Genomic DNA, 21,258 nt, shown 5'->3' with positions numbered 1-21,258 from the left:
AAATGAAAGATACAGTAATGCCATTGACTGCTGCTGAATTTCATTCGGTTCTGACTCTTGCTTCCGGAGTTACAGGGGTGTTAGTAAGGATACACTGGAATTTCCCATATAAATCGGTACAATCGTAATACCTCAGAGGCTAAAAACTATTGAAATGGTCACCAAATTACTTCTAATCGTAGATCTAGATCACTGATTGGCAATCAAACATTCTTTGAATATATTGTCCACTATCGACGATTCCGGAAGTCCGGAATTCCGGGCATATTCCACAATTAAAGTCACATCGGTTCATCGGTGATGACTGAACCGATTTTCTCAAACCAAGTCTCAAATGGAAGGCAAAATATGCAGTTGAGTATTGCGTAGCCGCCCCTTCCCCCCCCCCCCCTCCCCACCTTGCCCTTACACCTCCCTCCTTCATCACTCCCCTCTTCTTGGATCACCCTCACGCCCAGATTTCCTTCATCCACCCCGTATACCGAAATAAGATGAAGGATTTCTGACGCATCCTCCACACCCACTCTACTAAACCCCCATTCCCTCACGTTCAAACGCATTCCACCAACCTTTGCAAATTATAATCACATGAAGATAACATTGAACTCATGCTTATTAAGCTAATTAAATATTATTCTTTTGCCTTTCTTATATAGAAATGTTATGCAATTGCTCCAAAAACCGACTTTTTAACCGAGGCCCGGAGGGCCGAGTCTCATATAACATTCGACTCAGTTCGCCGAGATCGCAAAATATCTGTGTGTATGTATGTATGTGTGTATGTGTATGTGTGTATGTATGTGTGTGTATGTGCGGATTTGTTAACAAAATGTCCACATCGGTTACTCGGAGATGGCTGAACCGATTTTTACAAACTAAGATTCAAATGAAAGGTATAATATTCCCATAGATTGCTATTGAATTTCATTTTCAACCGACATCTTGTTCCGAATTACGAGTTGAAGAATATGGTTACAAAACAAAATTTGTTGATTTTTCCAAATCGGTTTCTCGGAATTTTCTGAACCGATTTTGACAAACTTAATTTTAAATGAAAGGTCCATCAGCTGCTGTTGAATTTTGTGTGGATCCGAGTTCTGGTTCCTGAATTACAGGGTGATACGTACGATCACGCAGCAAATCCCGATTCTAACGAATTCTGCGATGAATGTAAAAAGGTGATTTTTTTTTCCAAAATGTAAACACAACTGTTGAATTTGTAGATCTAGGTCCCCAACAGTCATTCAAAGTCTCTTTGGCCACACTGGCCACCATCGACGGATCCGGAAGCATCCAAAGTCAGAATAACGGTTATATTGGTTTCTCGAAAATGGCTAGATTTGCTCAACTTAGTTTCAAATGAAAGGTGTTGCGTCCCCAGAAACTGATATTAAATTCCATCTCCATCCGACTTCCAGCACCGGAGTTACGGGTTGTGGAGGTCGATCACATAGAAAACTCCGATTCAAACCGATACCGCGATGAATGCAAAAAGGTGCTCTTATATATACTTACCAAGTGTAATAAGAATGAAAGACATTTCCATAAAGTTATATTGTACGAACCAGCTATTAAATCATAGTTTGGAGAAATGAGAAAGGCACAATTGCACCTCTAGGTGGATTAAAACAGGTTTTTAAATAGATTTTCACCGAAAAATATCAACTAAAAAACGACAACATTCATGAACGGTGACTGAAACCTTGAAACATAAAATCGCTTGATCAAGGAAAGGTAGGAGAATAAAACACGATGTTTTTCGTGTCGAGAATCACAAAGAAGTACGATGACGAAACGGGGAAGCTGACGAGAGAGTTATTAAAGACCGCTGTCAAGATGGCGAGGATGAAAAACAGACTAAAATTCTTACTGAACTGTCGGAAGTGCTAGCTTGTGCCAAAGTGTCTATGTTACAAAGTTGGCGTTTCCCTACACAGCAGCATATCCCGGCAGGAAATGAAGATTCTGGAACACCGGCAGAAAATCAGAATCATCAGCCTAGTTGTTCGGGACACCAAAAGGTTACTAGAGCAACTGAAGAATAGAAAGCGGCATCTATATGAAAAGGTCCAATGGACGCTAGAAGAAAGTGACTGGAGAGCAGTGCGCGCGATGGTGGAGAAGAAAGCAGCAAATGTATATAATAGTACGAAACGAACCGAAATAAATAAGCTGAGCAACCTGAAGAGGAAAAAGATCGAAGAGACTTGTCAGCAACCGGAGTGGATAGAGAATAAGACAAACCATGAAATCCCCGACTATTTGGAACGAACGCTTCTTCTTGGACCGAACTTCAACATACAAAGCAAGAGTTCTATCCCATACGTTCGACTCGTTGCCGATGTAGAAACTGCTATAAAGAGCAAACCACAAGCCGACGACATCAGAGCAGAAGTATCTACGATCATATCCAACTATGTCAACTACCAAAACCAACCACGGACGAAGGAGAATGACTGGATACACAAAGACATTGTACGAAGTAGAAAGTTTTTGCGAGAGAACCCAGACATCTATGTTATAAAAGCCGATAAAGGGAACAAGACAGTTCTAATGTCCGGCACCGAATACCACGAAAAAATGACCACAATGGTAAATGATGCGTCCACGTACAAGCAACGGAAAGACAATCCATCGAACCGAGTGCTAAAAATGTTAAACAGCATAATAGAACAGTGGTGGTTAGACCAGCACATCGACAGAGCGACGAAACACAAGCTTAAGATGTACAACTGCACCCCACCGCGAATCTATGGACTCCCCAAAATTCACAAAGAAAACTGCCCCCTCCGTCCTGTGATATCCACCATCGGTTCAGCAACCTACCACATGGCTCAGTATCTATCGGGAATTTTAAACAATTTAGTGGGAAAAACGGAGTACCACGTTCGCAACAGCTTCGAATTCGCTAAGGAGATATCCAAGATACGGGTACCGGAAGGATGTGTAATGTATTCATTAGATGTGGTATCCCTATACACTAATATACCTGTCAATAAAGTGTACGAGTACGTCGAAGAAAGATGGAATGAAGTAGCACAAACAACCACTATTCCTTGGGACAGTTTTAAACAAGCAATGAAAACTGTACTAGAAGCTTCCTTTTTTCAGTATGACGGAAAGTTCTACGACCAAATATTTGGAGTGCCCATGGGATCCCCCCTCTCTCCCGTCGTTGCTAACATTGTTATGGAAAAATAAGAGGGAGAGGCCCTCGAGGGATTGAAGCAAAAGGGAATATCGCTGATAGTGTACCGACGGTATGTAGATGATTGCTTTCTTGTGGGTAAAGAAAATGAGATAGAAACTGTCATCGAAGAATTTAACGAGCAACATACTAGCATTAAATTCACGGTAGAAAAAGAAAGCAACGAATCGATTCGCTTTTTAGATCTACTATTATCCAGAAACGGGGAAAAAATCGACAAAAAATGGCTCCCGAAACAGAAAACAGGACGGTATTTGGACTACACATCGGAGAGCCCATACACGCACAAGAAGAACACCGCAATTGCACTTATGGACCGAGCACTAAAACTCACGGATGCGAACAAAAGGGAAGAGAGCATAACAGAGGCATCTAACATACTACGCGCCAACAACTATCCGGAACACATCATAAAAAGTGTGCTTAAACAGCGGGTAGACATACTCTACAACACCCTACAAACCAGGAGCGCAGACGAGCAAACAGCAAAATATATATCCATTCCATATATTCCCTGCTTGAGCGAGAAAATCGGCAAGGTATTGCGCAAGAATAACTTAAATGCAGCATACAAACCAAATGACAAAATAAAAAACACGATCTTCACGATGCTGAAAGATAAAATACCAAAAATGCAGCAAACAAATGTAGTCTACAGCATTCCATGCGGCGGATGCACCAATAAAGAGTACATCGGGCAAACTTCTCAAACCCTAGAGAAACGCATTAGCCAGCATAAAAACTCTATACGCACTAGCACATCGATAACCGGCCTAACACAACACACAAGAGAATGTGGACACCACTTTAACTTCAACGAAACGAGAATATTGGAGAGAATTAACCACGAGTCCAACAGGTTAACAGCGGAGGTTCTTCATATTAAGCTGAGAGAGCAAAGAGCGGTAAACCTTCAACGGGACGCCGCCAGCTTCGCCTGCACATACAACGGTCTTCTTAATAAGCTACGATCGGCGCGCAATGGCACTGGTGAGAAAGAAGAGAGACGCCACCAGTGAGAGAAGTACATGTAGAATTAGTTTAAATTTGATTTTCCCCCAGCGGTGGCAAGACGCGCTTGGGCAAGAAGTAAGATAATTTCAAATTCAAATGTATTTTTTTTTTTTTTTAATTTTATCGCTATTTTTATTTTGTTTTTCTTATTGTAAAGTTCTGAGGATGGCTGAAAGGAAATAAAAAAGTAGGCTGAAACGTTAACGGTAAACTGTGTTTTTTAAATAGATTTTCACCGAAAAATATCAACTAAAAAACGACAACATTCATGAACGGTGACTGAAACCTTGAAACATAAAATCGCTTGATCAAGGAAAGGTAGGAGAATAAAACACGATGTTTTTCGTGTCGAGAATCACAAAGAAGTACGATGACGAAACGGGGAAGCTGACGAGAGAGTTATTAAAGACCGCTGTCAAGATGGCGAGGATGAAAAACAGACTAAAATTCTTACTGAACTGTCGGAAGTGCAAGCTTGTGCCAAAGTGTCTATGTTACAAAGTTGGCGTTTCCCTACACAGCAGCATATCCCGGCAGGAAATGAAGATTCTGGAACACCGGCAGAAAATCAGAATCATCAGCCTAGTTGTTCGGGACACCAAAAGGTTACTAGAGCAACTGAAGAATAGAAAGCGGCATCTATATGAAAAGGTCCAATGGACGCTAGAAGAAAGTGACTGGAGAGCAGTGCGCGCGATGGTGGAGAAGAAAGCAGCAAATGTATATAATAGTACGAAACGAACCGAAATAAATAAGCTGAGCAACCTGAAGAGGAAAAAGATCGAAGAGACTTGTCAGCAACCGGAGTGGATAGAGAATAAGACAAACCATGAAATCCCCGACTATTTGGAACGAACGCTTCTTCTTGGACCGAACTTCAACATACAAAGCAAGAGTTCTATCCCTTACGTTCGACTCGTTGCCGATGTAGAAACTTCTATAAAGAGCAAACCACAAGCCGACGACATCAGAGCAGAAGTATCTACGATCATATCCAACTATGTCAACTACCAAAACCAACCACGGACGAAGGAGAATGACTGGATACACAAAGACATTGTACGAAGTAGAAAGTTTTTGCGAGAGAACCCAGACATCTATGTTATAAAAGCCGATAAAGGGAACAAGACAGTTCTAATGTCCGGCACCGAATACCACGAAAAAATGACCACAATGGTAAATGATGCGTCCACGTACAAGCAACGGAAAGACAATCCATCGAACCGAGTGCTAAAAATGTTAAACAGCATAATAGAACAGTGGTGGTTAGACCAGCACATCGACAGAGCGACGAAACACAAGCTTAAGATGTACAACTGCACCCCACCGCGAATCTATGGACTCCCCAAAATTCACAAAGAAAACTGCCCCCTCCGTCCTGTGATATCCACCATCGGTTCAGCAACCTACCACATGGCTCAGTATCTATCGGGAATTTTAAACAATTTAGTGGGAAAAACGGAGTACCACGTTCGCAACAGCTTCGAATTCGCTAAGGAGATATCCAAGATACGGGTACCGGAAGGATGTGTAATGTATTCATTAGATGTGGTATCCCTATACACTAATATACCTGTCAATAAAGTGTACGAGTACGTCGAAGAAAGATGGAATGAAGTAGCACAAACAACCACTATTCCTTGGGACAGTTTTAAACAAGCAATGAAAACTGTACTAGAAGCTTCCTTTTTTCAGTATGACGGAAAGTTCTACGACCAAATATTTGGAGTGCCCATGGGATCCCCCCTCTCTCCCGTCGTTGCTAACATTGTTATGGAAAAATTAGAGGGAGAGGCCCTCGAGGGATTGAAGCAAAAGGGAATATCGCTGATAGTGTACCAACGGTATGTAGATGATTACTTTCTTGTGGGTAAAGAAAATGAGATAGAAACTGTCATCGAAGAATTTAACGAGCAACATACTAGCATTAAATTCACGGTAGAAAAAGAAAGCAACGAATCGATTCGCTTTTTAGATCTACTATTATCCAGAAACGGGGAAAAAATCGACAAAAAATGGCTCCCGAAACAGAAAACAGGACGGTATTTGGACTACACATCGGAGAGCCCATACACGCACAAGAAGAACACCGCAATTGCACTTATGGACCGAGCACTAAAACTCACGGATGCGAACAAAAGGGAAGAGAGCATAACAGAGGCATCTAACATACTACGCGCCAACAACTATCCGGAACACATCATAAAAAGTGTGCTTAAACAGCGGGTAGACATACTCTACAACACCCTACAAACCAGGAGCGCAGACGAGCAAACAGCAAAATATATATCCATTCCATATATTCCCTGCTTGAGCGAGAAAATCGGCAAGGTATTGCGCAAGAATAACTTAAATGCAGCATACAAACCAAATGACAAAATAAAAAACACGATCTTCACGATGCTGAAAGATAAAATACCAAAAATGCAGCAAACAAATGTAGTCTACAGCATTCCATGCGGCGGATGCACCAATAAAGAGTACATCGGGCAAACTTCCCAAACCCTAGAGAAACGCATTAGCCAGCATAAAAACTCTATACGCACTAGCACATCGATAACCGGCCTAACACAACACACAAGAGAATGTGGACACCACTTTAACTTCAACGAAACGAGAATATTGGAGAGAATTAACCACGAGTCCAACAGGTTAACAGCGGAGGTTCTTCATATTAAGCTGAGAGAGCAAAGAGCGGTAAACCTTCAACGGGACGCCGCCAGCTTCGCCTGCACATACAACGGTCTTCTTAATAAGCTACGATCGGCGCGCAATGGCACTGGTGAGAAAGAAGAGAGACGCCACCAGTGAGAGAAGTACATGTAGAATTAGTTTAAATTTGATTTTCCCCCAGCGGTGGCAAGACGCGCTTGGGCAAGAAGTAAGATAATTTCAAATTCAAATGTATTTTTTTTTTTTAATTTTATCGCTATTTTTATTTTGTTTTTCTTATTGTAAAGTTCTGAGGATGGCTGAAAGGAAATAAAAAAGTAGGCTGAAACGTTAACGGTAAACTGTGTTTTTTAAATAGATTTTCACCGAAAAATATCAACTAAAAAACGACAACATTCATGAACGGTGACTGAAACCTTGAAACATAAAATCGCTTGATCAAGGAAAGGTAGGAGAATAAAACACGATGTTTTTCGTGTCGAGAATCACAAAGAAGTACGATGACGAAACGGGGAAGCTGACGAGAGAGTTATTAAAGACCGCTGTCAAGATGGCGAGGATGAAAAACAGACTAAAATTCTTACTGAACTGTCGGAAGTGCAAGCTTGTGCCAAAGTGTCTATGTTACAAAGTTGGCGTTTCCCTACACAGCAGCATATCCCGGCAGGAAATGAAGATTCTGGAACACCGGCAGAAAATCAGAATCATCAGCCTAGTTGTTCGGGACACCAAAAGGTTACTAGAGCAACTGAAGAATAGAAAGCGGCATCTATATGAAAAGGTCCAATGGACGCTAGAAGAAAGTGACTGGAGAGCAGTGCGCGCGATGGTGGAGAAAAAAGCAGCAAATGTATATAATAGTACGAAACGAACCGAAATAAATAAGCTGAGCAACCTGAAGAGGAAAAAGATCGAAGAGACTTGTCAGCAACCGGAGTGGATAGAGAATAAGACAAACCATGAAATCCCCGACTATTTGGAACGAACGCTTCTTCTTGGACCGAACTTCAACATACAAAGCAAGAGTTCTATCCCATACGTTCGACTCGTTGCCGATGTAGAAACTGCTATAAAGAGCAAACCACAAGCCGACGACATCAGAGCAGAAGTATCTACGATCATATCCAACTATGTCAACTACCAAAACCAACCACGGACGAAGGAGAATGACTGGATACACAAAGACATTGTACGAAGTAGAAAGTTTTTGCGAGAGAACCCAGACATCTATGTTATAAAAGCCGATAAAGGGAACAAGACAGTTCTAATGTCCGGCACCGAATACCACGAAAAAATGACCACAATGGTAAATGATGCGTCCACGTACAAGCAACGGAAAGACAATCCATCGAACCGAGTGCTAAAAATGTTAAACAGCATAATAGAACAGTGGTGGTTAGACCAGCACATCGACAGAGCGACGAAACACAAGCTTAAGATGTACAACTGCACCCCACCGCGAATCTATGGACTCCCCAAAATTCACAAAGAAAACTGCCCCCTCCGTCCTGTGATATCCACCATCGGTTCAGCAACCTACCACATGGCTCAGTATCTATCGGGAATTTTAAACAATTTAGTGGGAAAAACGGAGTACCACGTTCGCAACAGCTTCGAATTCGCTAAGGAGATATCCAAGATACGGGTACCGGAAGGATGTGTAATGTATTCATTAGATGTGGTATCCCTATACACTAATATACCTGTCAATAAAGTGTACGAGTACGTCGAAGAAAGATGGAATGAAGTAGCACAAACAACCACTATTCCTTGGGACAGTTTTAAACAAGCAATGAAAACTGTACTAGAAGCTTCCTTTTTTCAGTATGACGGAAAGTTCTACGACCAAATATTTGGAGTGCCCATGGGATCCCCCCTCTCTCCCGTCGTTGCTAACATTGTTATGGAAAAATTAGAGGGAGAGGCCCTCGAGGGATTGAAGCAAAAGGGAATATCGCTGATAGTGTACCGACGGTATGTAGATGATTGCTTTCTTGTGGGTAAAGAAAATGAGATAGAAACTGTCATCGAAGAATTTAACGAGCAACATACTAGCATTAAATTCACGGTAGAAAAAGAAAGCAACGAATCGATTCGCTTTTTAGATCTACTATTATCCAGAAACGGGGAAAAAATCGACAAAAAATGGCTCCCGAAACAGAAAACAGGACGGTATTTGGACTACACATCGGAGAGCCCATACACGCACAAGAAGAACACCGCAATTGCACTTATGGACCGAGCACTAAAACTCACGGATGCGAACAAAAGGGAAGAGAGCATAACAGAGGCATCTAACATACTACGCGCCAACAACTATCCGGAACACATCATAAAAAGTGTGCTTAAACAGCGGGTAGACATACTCTACAACACCCTACAAACCAGGAGCGCAGACGAGCAAACAGCAAAATATATATCCATTCCATATATTCCCTGCTTGAGCGAGAAAATCGGCAAGGTATTGCGCAAGAATAACTTAAATGCAGCATACAAACCAAATGACAAAATAAAAAACACGATCTTCACGATGCTGAAAGATAAAATACCAAAAATGCAGCAAACAAATGTAGTCTACAGCATTCCATGCGGCGGATGCACCAATAAAGAGTACATCGGGCAAACTTCTCAAACCCTAGAGAAACGCATTAGCCAGCATAAAAACTCTATACGCACTAGCACATCGATAACCGGCCTAACACAACACACAAGAGAATGTGGACACCACTTTAACTTCAACGAAACGAGAATATTGGAGAGAATTAACCACGAGTCCAACAGGTTAACAGCGGAGGTTCTTCATATTAAGCTGAGAGAGCAAAGAGCGGTAAACCTTCAACGGGACGCCGCCAGCTTCGCCTGCACATACAACGGTCTTCTTAATAAGCTACGATCGGCGCGCAATGGCACTGGTGAGAAAGAAGAGAGACGCCACCAGTGAGAGAAGTACATGTAGAATTAGTTTAAATTTGATTTTCCCCCAGCGGTGGCAAGACGCGCTTGGGCAAGAAGTAAGATAATTTCAAATTCAAATGTATTTTTTTTTTTTTTAATTTTATCGCTATTTTTATTTTGTTTTTCTTATTGTAAAGTTCTGAGGATGGCTGAAAGGAAATAAAAAAGTAGGCTGAAACGTTAACGGTAAACTGTGTTTTTTAAATAGATTTTCACCGAAAAATATCAACTAAAAAACGACAACAAAGTGACTTTTTGTAGACACTGCGGGTGAAACCAACACCCCATAGGGGTAAGATCGACACCCCCTTTAATTTATTTTCTCTCCACTTTATTAAAATGTATTTTTTTTAAATGTGATGTATGCCTGAGTAATAAAGTGCGAGTATGTGAGATACAAATATGTACTTTTCGTAGCTTCATTATGTAGTGAGGAGAAGAGAGTTCGAAGGCGTAGTGCTATAAACATGAGTATTTTATGCTATAGGATTATTTCTTGATAATTGATTGATCTTGATGATTCATTGCAACCTTCAGTGTCATTTTATTTCGTAAGAGAAGATTTGCAAGTGTTCTACATTCTGCCAATCGAATTCATTCATTTATAAGTGATGCACACTTCGTAGTAAAACTACCTTTTCCAACCTTGATTTTTCGAATTCTGATCATCAATGATCTACCAGGTTATACAAAAGATCATTGTCTCATTGTGATAAAGTACATCTATGACAAACCAAGAGAACACTAGAACTTCGGAGGAGCTTTTTGCAGAAATCGCAAAAGCTTCGATAGAATCTGATAAGCAATAAAACCAAATTTGGATTTTTAAAGAGACTTAAAAGAAATAAACACAATAAAAGTATTTCTGTGTATTTCTGCTAATACTATAATGTGCTAATAGTGTAATTGAAGTGTCACAAAGATCCCCAGCCTATTGTAATAAACCGCATGTAAACATAATCATCTTAACAGCGTGTCGGTTTTACCCTAACCAAAGGGTGTCGGCTTTACCGCAACAGCGCACATTTTTTTAAAAAAGCGATTAAAAATATTGAATTTTTCGTCTTCAATGCACACAGTTGATCATAGGAAAGGCCGATAATAATAGGTACTGAAAAATGTGGTAATTTGAAAAGTTTTTGTTCGGTTAAAACCTTAAAATCTACCAACAAAATTTTACATCCAGACGAGTATGAAAGCTGCTGTTGTATGTTTTGTTTATTTTTATGACATTCGGCGTACAAACATAAATCCAATTTGTCTTCAAATGCTCTATATAATCATACTAATAATAAAGTGTCATTATGAAATGAATAAAAATTTAATTTCTAGGGAAAGTTGTGGGGTATCAGTTTAACCCACAATTCCCCTAGTGAAGAAATTAAATAGATCAAATGTGTTGGTTGGCAGCTGGGGTTGTGTGTGGTCTCGCTTTGGAGGCAGGGCACGATCACTGTCGCGAATTCGATAATCATATGTTCTTTCTTGGACGGCATCACATCCCAGGGATAGCATAAAGATTTGTGCTTTGGGCCGGAGTCTGAAAGGTTGCAGGTTTGAATCCTACCTTTGGGGGAAGATTTTTTTCACATAATTGCTTTCGCTTCACAAACCAAGTCGATCTGTTTTCCCCTGGATACCACCAAAAAGCCATTTCGGGCGCCAGTAATTCAATTTTAAGCACAACTGTCGCACTCTTCAGGCGTGCTCTTTTGGTAACTGTTTACATTGTGTAACTAACTCGTATTTAAATAATTTGGGGTTTTCCACAAATGGTAATGTTATATGCGGTTAAGTTTATATTTGACCGCTTAGAAGTCGTCAAATGTGAGTCGAAAGATTTTTGTTCACAGTAAGAAGATTTGTGGCAAGTTTAATTGCATATTTATTATTTATTCTATCATTTTTTTGATCTCGGACTTCAAAAAATATGCGCGTTTGTAAACCATTTTATATACGTAGTTTGTTAACGTTCACTGTCAACCTAGAATCTTCATCGCATAATCCTTCTAAAATGGTATTATAATGCAGTTCCCAGTTCTTTCCGTTCTTTTCAACATAAAACGTAAATTATATGGTTTTCATAAAATTTGTTTTATTGATTCCCTCAACGTTCAAGTTTTTTTTCCTATATAGAATTCACAGTTTCTTGACATCAGCTTTAGTACACATTTTCGTGATCTCCGTTTACACTGTCTATACAAAATTAAACTGGCATTGCTTCTTCACTACTTACTTTTACCGCACTATATCTACATTATCATTGCTGTCACGTAAAGATGTACTCACTCCTTCGGAAATGCTCCGTATCGTTCTCGTTCAAATGTCTTAAAATATTTTTTGGTGGTTTATCTTTTCTTTTGTTTTTTCTTCTCTCGCGCGTGACAAGCTGGTTCATATTCGAGTTAATCTGTGAAAAATCGATATGATTCAGTTCTATGTGTAGTTTCCACATTTTTCCTGCTTTGTTTTCACGTTTATGATATTTTTATGCATCGAAATGTCTTCGACTAGTGTGCGATTATTGTCCAGTCAGTAACGCAAATTCTCGATCTGTAACCATGTTATATTTATGCCCAAACCATAATTTTAGCGCTGCCATTTTTGGAAGTATTCCCTTCACGGAAAACAATCAGTATCAATGAGCTTTAAAATCAATCTCTTGTCTAATACTGTACTAGTTTCTAATAGTTTACATAGGTCGATGACCACTCTGCTCGAAAATTTGCTATTTAAAAAAAATGATAAAACTTCGTAAGTTCCACTTGCCTATTTCACACAAGGTTTCATTAAAGACTTTCTCCTCCCACAATAGTTCCATTGCTTCGATGCCATTACTTGTTCTACTTAAAATATATCTTCGAGTATTATTTGTTAATATTTTTCCACTTCACACATGCATTCAATTAAGAGTTCGATCATAACTGTACGACTTAACAATTATGGCTACGACAATAAACTGATTTTTCGAGACTATCAGGGAAAAGAGAACTCATTCGCGAGAATCGCTAACATCTAGCAAGGTACAGTCATTCACCTTATGAATCTATTATATACAACTTTCCTGTATTCGGTTGGATGTAGTAACCACTTCCGGTCGAAACCGGTACTCGTTGAGTGAGGACGTGACGTGCGACTGAGTTGCGGGACTGCTTAGCAGACTGCTCACACCGACTCCTACACCACCCACCATCGATGGCAGTGGAAGTGTCGTACTTCCGGACGAAGCCTGGTGACTGAGTGGGCTGAGCGTTGACTGCACGCTACTGCCGCTATTATTCGCTCGACCGAGCGTTGCGTAACTCTGTCACAAAAATAGAAATAGGATAGTAAGAAAAGAAAGGATGAACAATAGCTAACATATAGATGTTCTAATGATTTACATTTGATGGCGATATGTTGCTCCCGCTGAACGGAAACGAAGTCAAAAGTTAGTTATAGTATAAAGATATGTACTACAGTACGATTCCGTTACTGTACACTCATTAATCCGAAAGTAAAAATAATTTATTCAATATGTTACTATGTTTTAATTGCCGCAAGGTTCTACTGTATCGATATTGTTGGCTATTTTCGGCAAATTTAAGACTAAGAGAAACGAAAGCAATGAAATTGAAAGACGGATAGGTATTCTAATTCTAGAGCGAATCAGTTATAAACTAAGAATGGAAAACTAGAACTAGGCAGGCTCATATGGACATGATCGGAAGGAAATGTGATAAATCCTTTGCCTTCTGCTAAATAGGAGTTGGGCGTTGCACCCAAGTTTACCGCATGGTCGTCGATAGAACATAACCGGTGTCGGCGGTAAAACTTGATGATGAGTTCTGTTCTATCAGTAAATGGTAATATGTTCGCCAACAAATTTTCGCTGATTCCACATGGATTTGATTTTCCAGTGACAAATACTAACTCCAAATAGATCTTCCATTAAAATTGTAATTTTATCTCATTTGGGTGGTATATTGAAGAAAGTATGGACTGATTCAGTGATGTCATGAACATTCTCTGCGTATCAATTAGTTTTAATTTCAGAATTACAGACCAGATACATACATTTCAACTTTTTGTTATGGTTGCAGGGTAAAAAGAGAAATTCTGCACAATTCATTAACTATGAGCAGTGTGCGATTGGCCCAGTTGGCCTTCGCCAAAGTCACCAACCATACGGGGGCGCTGAAACCTTGAACTATTTTAGAAATTTAAAATTTAAATATTTTAGGAATAAGTCATAGAATAAGTAATAATAAGTGATTCACTTCCAGGTACTCACTAAATTATTGTTCGAAGGACGAACTGAAAATATAACCAATGTAACAACCAAAGTAGTCCAAAACTGAGACTTCTTCAAAGATACCATAAGTCCACGTCCGACCCTGTCAGTTCCATTCAAATTTATTCACAATATATGATGATGTTTTCAAATATAAATCGGATAAAAAACGAATATCGAACGTGTTTGAGTTGCACGACACGAAAACTTCAAATTGAAAAAAATGGCGAAAGTTATTACAAACAAATAACTCACAAAACAAGTCAGACAAAGTGTGACATTTCCATGTACACAAATTATTATTATTGAAAGTCGAACTGAAAAGGTGCCAAAATAGACAACAAAGAGGATTAAAACTGAGACTCCGCCAAGGACGCCAACAGATCATGCTACGGCTCTGACTATGGGTAATACAATAAATTAGGAGCCCTGCGATAAGAATAGGTGCATGAATTCATACTAGCTGTACTGCTGGCGCCATGAAACTTCAAAAGAAAAGAGCAGCCCAATCTTTATTTGATGCAAAAAATATTTTGATGAGTATTCTTGTATTAATATATTGATCACAAGTAAAATAGTAAAATAGAGCTGCTGATTTCAGTTTTGGTTGAACCGGATTAATGTCAAACGCAAAGATAAATTACCACTGAACCAACGAAAGAATCGTTATTCCTTATTACAATATTAATTCATTTCAAAGCCTCCTGTTATCGAAGTGGAATGTTTGTAGAGAAACAAAATGCGACTTTTCCGAAGCCACACTGTGCCCAGTTCCATCATATCAGGAACGGGGTATTGTTCAGGTTCAATATGTTAAGAATCACACTTTTGTAAGCCCTGTAATTTAAAAATAAATATCATTTGTTTAATTTATTCGTTTAAAGATATTTTCGTGTTCAGATCATAATTAAGATATATTTTTATAAGTTGAATTATATTAGTATATTGGTACATGGTTTTGGTAGACTGTAATAGTGTTATGTTAGCCTTATTGTTATGCATGGTCAATTGAAACAGAAACAAAGAACGCTCGGCACATGAACTTCTGGCTTGAATCAGCTCAGTCTGAAGTAAAACTGATCGAACGGGGTATTGATGTAGTTTATATAGTGTACAGTTCTAGTTTATTAGATATCTTCCAGTTCTAGAACTAAAGGTTGTTCACCAATTTATTGCACTACTTAGAAACCGTGGAAAAAATTAAATCGTTATTCAAATTTACCCTCCGGAAGTCGCGCTTGTGGCCCACTGAACGAGCAGCCGCTGGTGCCCTAAGACGATTTCGCTAGATTTTCAGAGCAGCGTGCACTCAGTGCACTAGCGCGACTGCCGGAAGGTTAAGAAAAAGATTCAGTTTGTGATACATTATTATTAAAAAACAGCTTTGAATGGCACTTGAATGACGATTTTTTATGCAGTAGTATCTGTAACTTCTCTCTCAGCTTTCCTCTGTTTTCATTACATTTTCATTTCATTTAAAATATCTAATTTTTTTAACGGCTGCTTTCTAATTGCCCAGTATTTTTCGATTTACTGAAGTTCCCGACAGTCAATTTTTTCGTGGATAGGATTAAGAGTGAGAAATCTAAACAATTTGTTAGGGCGACATTTGATGCACTCGAATTGAGTTTTCATAGCACTCAAACTCTAGCATTTTGCTGTTTTTTGGCCATTTTAGTTATCATATTGGTTGTTAAGAACGAAACAAAGATGTTGATGCCGATTCATACACATTCCAAAATGTGTCCATAACATTTATAAATTACATATGCCAAACTAGCCTCAAGTGAAAATCTGTGGCGAGAATGTAAAATTGTACATATGAAAACTACAAATCAATGATCATTCTTTGGAATTTTGATTTACCGGGAGTTGATATGTTGACACCCTAGCAATTTTGCAGACATGACGCGAGTACAAAAATCGTTGATGAACAAAACAATAAATTCCTTAATGGTAATTCATAAGGATAGAATCATATACAATTTCACTCAATCTTAGAAATGAAAGCTTTGGGTGAGTTTTTCCTATTCCCTTTGACATGTTTTAGTGACAAATAGGATACTGGAAAAAGTTATTTTTTCTATTCACATAGATACCACAGCCTGATGTGTATTCAATAAGTGCCCATCCACTATTTTACATCAGTCCAAATCATTCGTCCAGTAGTAATGAATGTTCAACGCTCAAATATTCAAAAAAAAACTCTTCGCTAAAATGTTTATTGCCGAAAAACTCTAGCAGCTGGTATGTCCGTTAGATCCATGGAAATTTAATGCTGCTTGTTGCTTCACAAGGGCATTGATTTTCGAAATTCCTCTCCTGAATCGTGCATTGAAACTGGGAAAAATTATTGAACGAGGGAACACGCGCCAGCTCTATCGTAAAATATCGACCATCAACAGAAGAGCACCGTTCAGCACTATAGTTTGGTGGATAGAACCGAAAGATATTCCGTGATCGTAAAAAAGCTCTTATCAAACCGTTCCGGTTGTGCTCAGAACAAAACCTCGAGTGTCTGCCAAGTTCGACTAGTGGCATAACAACTATTAAGTGGTATGACGGAGTCTGGGTAATAACAATATTGGGATAAACTGTCTGATGGTAACCACCCGAACATGCATATTTTCACGCGTTTCGCTTCTTTTCATTTGTCTGTTTTTGTTTTGTTATAGGTACTGTTAGCAAAAACCCTTCCTCGCAATTTCTATGCCGTTTATTACAAATTGGATCATATTCGACTCCAGGGAACAGCAAGGTGGCACATATCTCAGCAGTATTCGGGTATTAGATATCTCTTAAATAAGCAATTGAATTTCGCAACAGTGGAAGTACGACCAAAAAGGCATTTAGTTGAAAGCCGCTGAAAAAGTATGAGAATATTAAGAAATAGAACGCAATCACAATTGTTCACCGCACGCAACTGTGGCCGCAGATATTAGGCTTTAAAAATCTGGAACATTACCGGTTTTTAGCAAATCAGAGGCCCACTTCACAAGCCGCTTTAAAACTACAAAGAATTATACACTATAAGTCGAGGAAAGTTACAACAATCAATGCGCAAGCAAATTGGTTCACCGCACGCAACTGTGGCCGGAAATGTGAGGCTTTGAAAATACAGTACATTACTGGTTTTTATCAAATCAGAGGCCTACTTCAGAAGGCGCAGCAAAAGTACTAAAATGTATGCATTAAAGTTGCAAAAAGCCTTGGTGATCAAAATGCAATCACATTTGTTCACCGCACCCAACTGTGGCCGGAAATATGGGGTATAAAAGAATCTGGAACATTACCGGTTCTCATCAAATCAGAGGCCCTATTTAGAAGTAGCAGCAAAAGTACAAAAAAGTTATACACTAAAAATCAATACGTAATCAAATTTGTGTACCACTCGCCAGCATGGCCGAAGATTTGGGGCTTTGAAAATGCGGAACATTACCGGTTTTCATCAAATCAGACGCCCGTTTCAGAAACCGCAGCAAAAGTACAAAAAGTTCTGCACCAAAGTTTCGGAAAACTCCGGACATCAAAATACAATCAAACTTGTTCACAGCGTGCAACTGAAGCCGGAGATATGAGGACCTTTCACTTGAGACTAAGGTTGCTCAAATCGGTCCAGCCATACCCGCGAAATCGATGTGACTATTATTCTGAATTTGAATACTTCTGCTGGGGCTTCCGGGACCAATGATGGTGGAGAATGTGACCAAAGAAACTTTGAACGGCTGTTGGTGACCTAGTATTACAAATCCTAGCAGTTGTGGTCACATTTTGGGAAAAATTTCACCTTTTCACAATCGTGATCGTATTCATCGCCCTGTACCTCCGGAATCGGTACTGGGATCCATTAGAAGTTCAATGGCAGCCAATGCGAACGTTGTACCTTTCATTTGAGACGCAGGCGAAGTTTGTGAAAATCGGTTCTGCCATCACTGAGAAAATTGAGCGACATTTTTGGTCACATATACTCACAGACGCAGATACATGCACATACATACGCACAGACATTTACCATACGTAACGAACTGAATTAAAAGGTATATGACGACGATTTGCAAAACTGTACGTTTTTCCATCCTTTTACGCACGCCGAAAACGAGCATTACACAAGAAGGCCAGATATCTGGGTTACCTAAAGTGACGAAGCAGAGGCCAATAATCGAAGAGCTATACGAATTCGTAAAAACCAATGCAACGTGCACGAACAGGGATCTAGTGATTAGCGTCAAAATTGCTGTAGCAGCAGCCAAATGCGACTAGATGGCGTTACTGAAAAGAGCTGAAAACGCCGAAAAGACACTGAAGACCACGGAAATATCGAAAGCGAAAGTATTATTCTCTCAATCATTACGTGAGAAAGCGCTTAGTAAGTCCACCTAAGATGGAACTATGCAAAGATATAAACGCTAACTCCTAGGGTAACGCTTGAAAATTGTCGTGTATGGTCTTTTGCCGAAGCACGACCCAACCCCATGGTCACGTATATCGTCCATTGATGCAGACGGTGGAATTTCTGGTGACAATCGAGCTTCCAACCGCAGCCTAACGTACATAGCACTATGAGGAAATTCCTTCAAAAAATATCGATCCCCCAATTTTATTAGAACACTAGCTCCAACTTTTATACACAGTCCCAACCACTCATTTTCAAGTTGGTTATCCTTCAGGCTCGTGATAATTTATTACAAGTGGTCTATCTCCCGTAAACTTGTGAATATATCAGTTGCGCCATAATCGCATATGCGGTCACAGTTCCAACAATTTTTTTAAATGACCGATAAAGCGAGCGAAGAATTGTTTTCGAGTGTTATATCTGTTAGTCTGCGCTCCAACGACGAGCTCCTTATCGTGGCGAAAGGGCTGAAAACGAAGAAACCTCCCGGTCTGCATGGTATCCCCAACGTAGACTGAAGACCGCAATCTTCGTTTCCGGACATGTACAGGATAGTTTTTTCAGACATGCTTGGACTAAGGTTACTTCCCAGATAGATGGGAAATCCAGAATCCAGCCAAACCCAGGGAAGCCACCAGGAGATTCAGCATAGCGTATCGCATATGCCAACTGGATACTCTCGGTAGACTTCTCATGGCAGGAGTACCAGAGGGCTCCACATTCGGCCAAACGCGCTGGAATGTAATGTACAACGAAGTGTTAACACTGCATCTACCCAAGGAAGTCGAGATCGTCGGCTTTGCATATGACGTTGTTCTGACGATAACCGACGAGATCCTCGAAGAAGTAGAGATATTGACGGCATCGTGGAAATATGTATGACTGATGTCAAGTTAACAACCGAATCATGTGGTCTTCGATTGACCAAGGTTGGAAGAAGTTCGATAGGGTATATCGGATGTGGTAGTTGAAATTGTCGTCGAAGAGATGTGCTACGAGGAGCATATCTGTGACGAGTACACTATTCGAGTTGCAGTGATAGTGGCGAAGGGACCAAGAAAGTAACGTCGTCAACCGTGAAACCACAAATCGAGTTTTGAGAGAAATTCCGCGCTGGAGGACTCTCCGCTGGGGTGGACTAGTTCCACCACCAGGGACCAGTTGAGGAGCATGCAAAGTAGCACCGGGTTCGGGTCGTCAGGGCGCCAGTGAACCCGACGCCAGACTACCTTGACACCCTATCGGGTAACTCGTAGATAGGATAGATCCACCGCCGGTGGTTATACCAAGTAGATCGCGTCAAATAGCTAGCAGTGGGTTGTTGGGACAACAATGAACCGGAAACTCCGCTCCACTCGGAATCACTGGTCAGTCCTCAGTACCTACTGGCCGAACCGTCAAGTACGCTTTGTCCCCCGCCGGGACGAAACGGGAAGCTAAACGGCTCACAGCAACAAACGCCGAAGAATTCACAGTAGGATAGATTCACCACCGTGGATTATCCGACTACATCGTGACAAAAATGGGAGCTAATTGGCTCACGAAATAGACATCGGTACCGCGAGATATTCCGCTGCCAGGGAACTCTTAGTCGGAGTAGAATAGTTTACCGCCTGATAATATCGGTGACGGGAGAAATTCTTCCATCGGGGAACTAGGCTAGGAGCTGCATGACTCACGGAAGCAGGAGCTAAATGACTCAAGGAATCAGCATCTAAACGGCTCAATGAGACGAGAGCTAAATGCTGACGTAATAGTTGGAGACAAGACGTAATAAAAGAATCGAGAGTTAAATCAAAGCGAGGTCGAGTCATTTTATGGCCCAAGAGAGGCTCCGAGATAGAGCAGAAGAAAAAGTTGCGACGAAAGGACAACAAGCACTCCACGAAGCAATACCTTGATACCATGATCGCATATTTGTCCCGTTTTCTATGAGATTTCCTATCTTTATGGGACTGATTTGCGATCATGGGCAGTGTAGTTCCGAGAGAAAGAAGGGCGAAAAAAGAATAAGGATTGTTTTAGTAGTTAGACACGAAAGTGAGTCGTAAGTCCCATATAGTGCCAATACATTACATGCCAGGCTTTTGAAGCTTTTTAAACCTTACTATAAAAACAAAATTCGGACATTGTGCCAACTGTTGAGCTGGGTCGATTGGTATATGAGACTCGACCCTCCGGGCTTCGAAAAAACTGTTTAAATATTCGAACCCTATAGTTTTCTTCTGTAAGAAAAGTGAAACGACATTGGAACAAAACAACGTAAGGATTGCTTTACCCATATTAGCATTAGATTCAAGAATAAATTATTAAAATGTTTTGTCGTCTGTTTGGATTTTTGAAACAAGCAGTTTTTTATATGAACATGTTGCAGGTTTACTACAACAATTATTTGTAGGTTGCTCAGTAACAATAATTCTTTTGTAATAAACTAGGTAACATTTTTTGAGTGTGTAATCTGAAATTGGACGATCAAAACAAAACACGAAAAACAATAAAAAATTCGTTCACTAGTTGTGGTGGCCACTCTGACTGTTACATGTATGGTAGATGGCTGGCGACCTCGATGTGTGAAATTCTGGTTGAACCGGTTCTACCGACTGAGTCACATTTCTACAAGCCGCGAGGTAATCATACCCCAATGTCTACCAGCCATTTTCACCCGTTAGTAGACTTGAAGCAACATCCTTTGAGCACGATTTATTCATTTATTGGCGTGATCGCTGTTATTGCCTACAGCAA

At 40.1% G+C, this 21,258-nt stretch overlaps 4 protein-coding genes across 6 annotated transcripts in view; 3 read left to right on the top strand and 1 right to left on the bottom strand.

Annotated features, from left to right (window-relative positions):
- The first annotated feature begins 1,956 nt into the window (after positions 1-1,956).
- Positions 1,957-3,201, top strand: LOC131695912 (uncharacterized). The gene has a single exon (XM_058984447.1). The coding sequence runs from the start codon at positions 1,957-1,959 to the stop codon at positions 3,199-3,201; it is 1,245 nt and encodes a 414-aa protein (XP_058840430.1).
- Positions 3,202-4,558: 1,357 nt separating this feature from the next.
- On the top strand, positions 4,559-7,033 carry LOC131695902 (uncharacterized). The gene has a single exon (XM_058984439.1). It carries the CDS (start codon positions 4,559-4,561, stop codon positions 7,031-7,033), a length of 2,475 nt encoding a protein of 824 aa, XP_058840422.1.
- A 328-nt stretch (positions 7,034-7,361) lies between these two features.
- On the top strand, positions 7,362-9,836 carry LOC131695892 (uncharacterized). Its single transcript, XM_058984428.1, has one exon. It carries the CDS (start codon positions 7,362-7,364, stop codon positions 9,834-9,836), a length of 2,475 nt encoding a protein of 824 aa, XP_058840411.1.
- Positions 9,837-11,926: 2,090 nt separating this feature from the next.
- Positions 11,927-21,258, bottom strand: part of LOC131677840 (hemicentin-1) — a 446,898-nt gene continuing 437,566 nt past the window's right edge. For all 3 annotated transcript variants that reach the window (XM_058957903.1, XM_058957905.1, XM_058957904.1), the window contains one exon: positions 11,927-13,154. In XM_058957903.1, coding sequence (XP_058813886.1) covers positions 12,900-13,154 — 255 coding nt within the window. In that variant the 3' untranslated portion in view covers positions 11,927-12,899. The remainder of the gene's footprint in view (positions 13,155-21,258) is intronic.

This window comes from Topomyia yanbarensis, chromosome 1, assembly GCF_030247195.1.
Source record: "Topomyia yanbarensis strain Yona2022 chromosome 1, ASM3024719v1, whole genome shotgun sequence".
NCBI lineage: Eukaryota > Metazoa > Arthropoda > Insecta > Diptera > Culicidae > Topomyia > Topomyia yanbarensis.
The sequence above is the reverse complement of the archived record's forward strand: the minus strand, read 5'-3'. Positions and strand labels throughout refer to the sequence as shown.

What these genes read in the sequence shown, in the direction of transcription:
- LOC131695912 (XM_058984447.1), top strand. Translation starts at nt 1,957, where the DNA reads ATGAAGATTCTGGAACACCGGCAGAAAATCAGAATCATCAGCCTAGTT.
- LOC131695902 (XM_058984439.1), top strand. Translation starts at nt 4,559, where the DNA reads ATGTTTTTCGTGTCGAGAATCACAAAGAAGTACGATGACGAAACGGGG.
- LOC131695892 (XM_058984428.1), top strand. Translation starts at nt 7,362, where the DNA reads ATGTTTTTCGTGTCGAGAATCACAAAGAAGTACGATGACGAAACGGGG.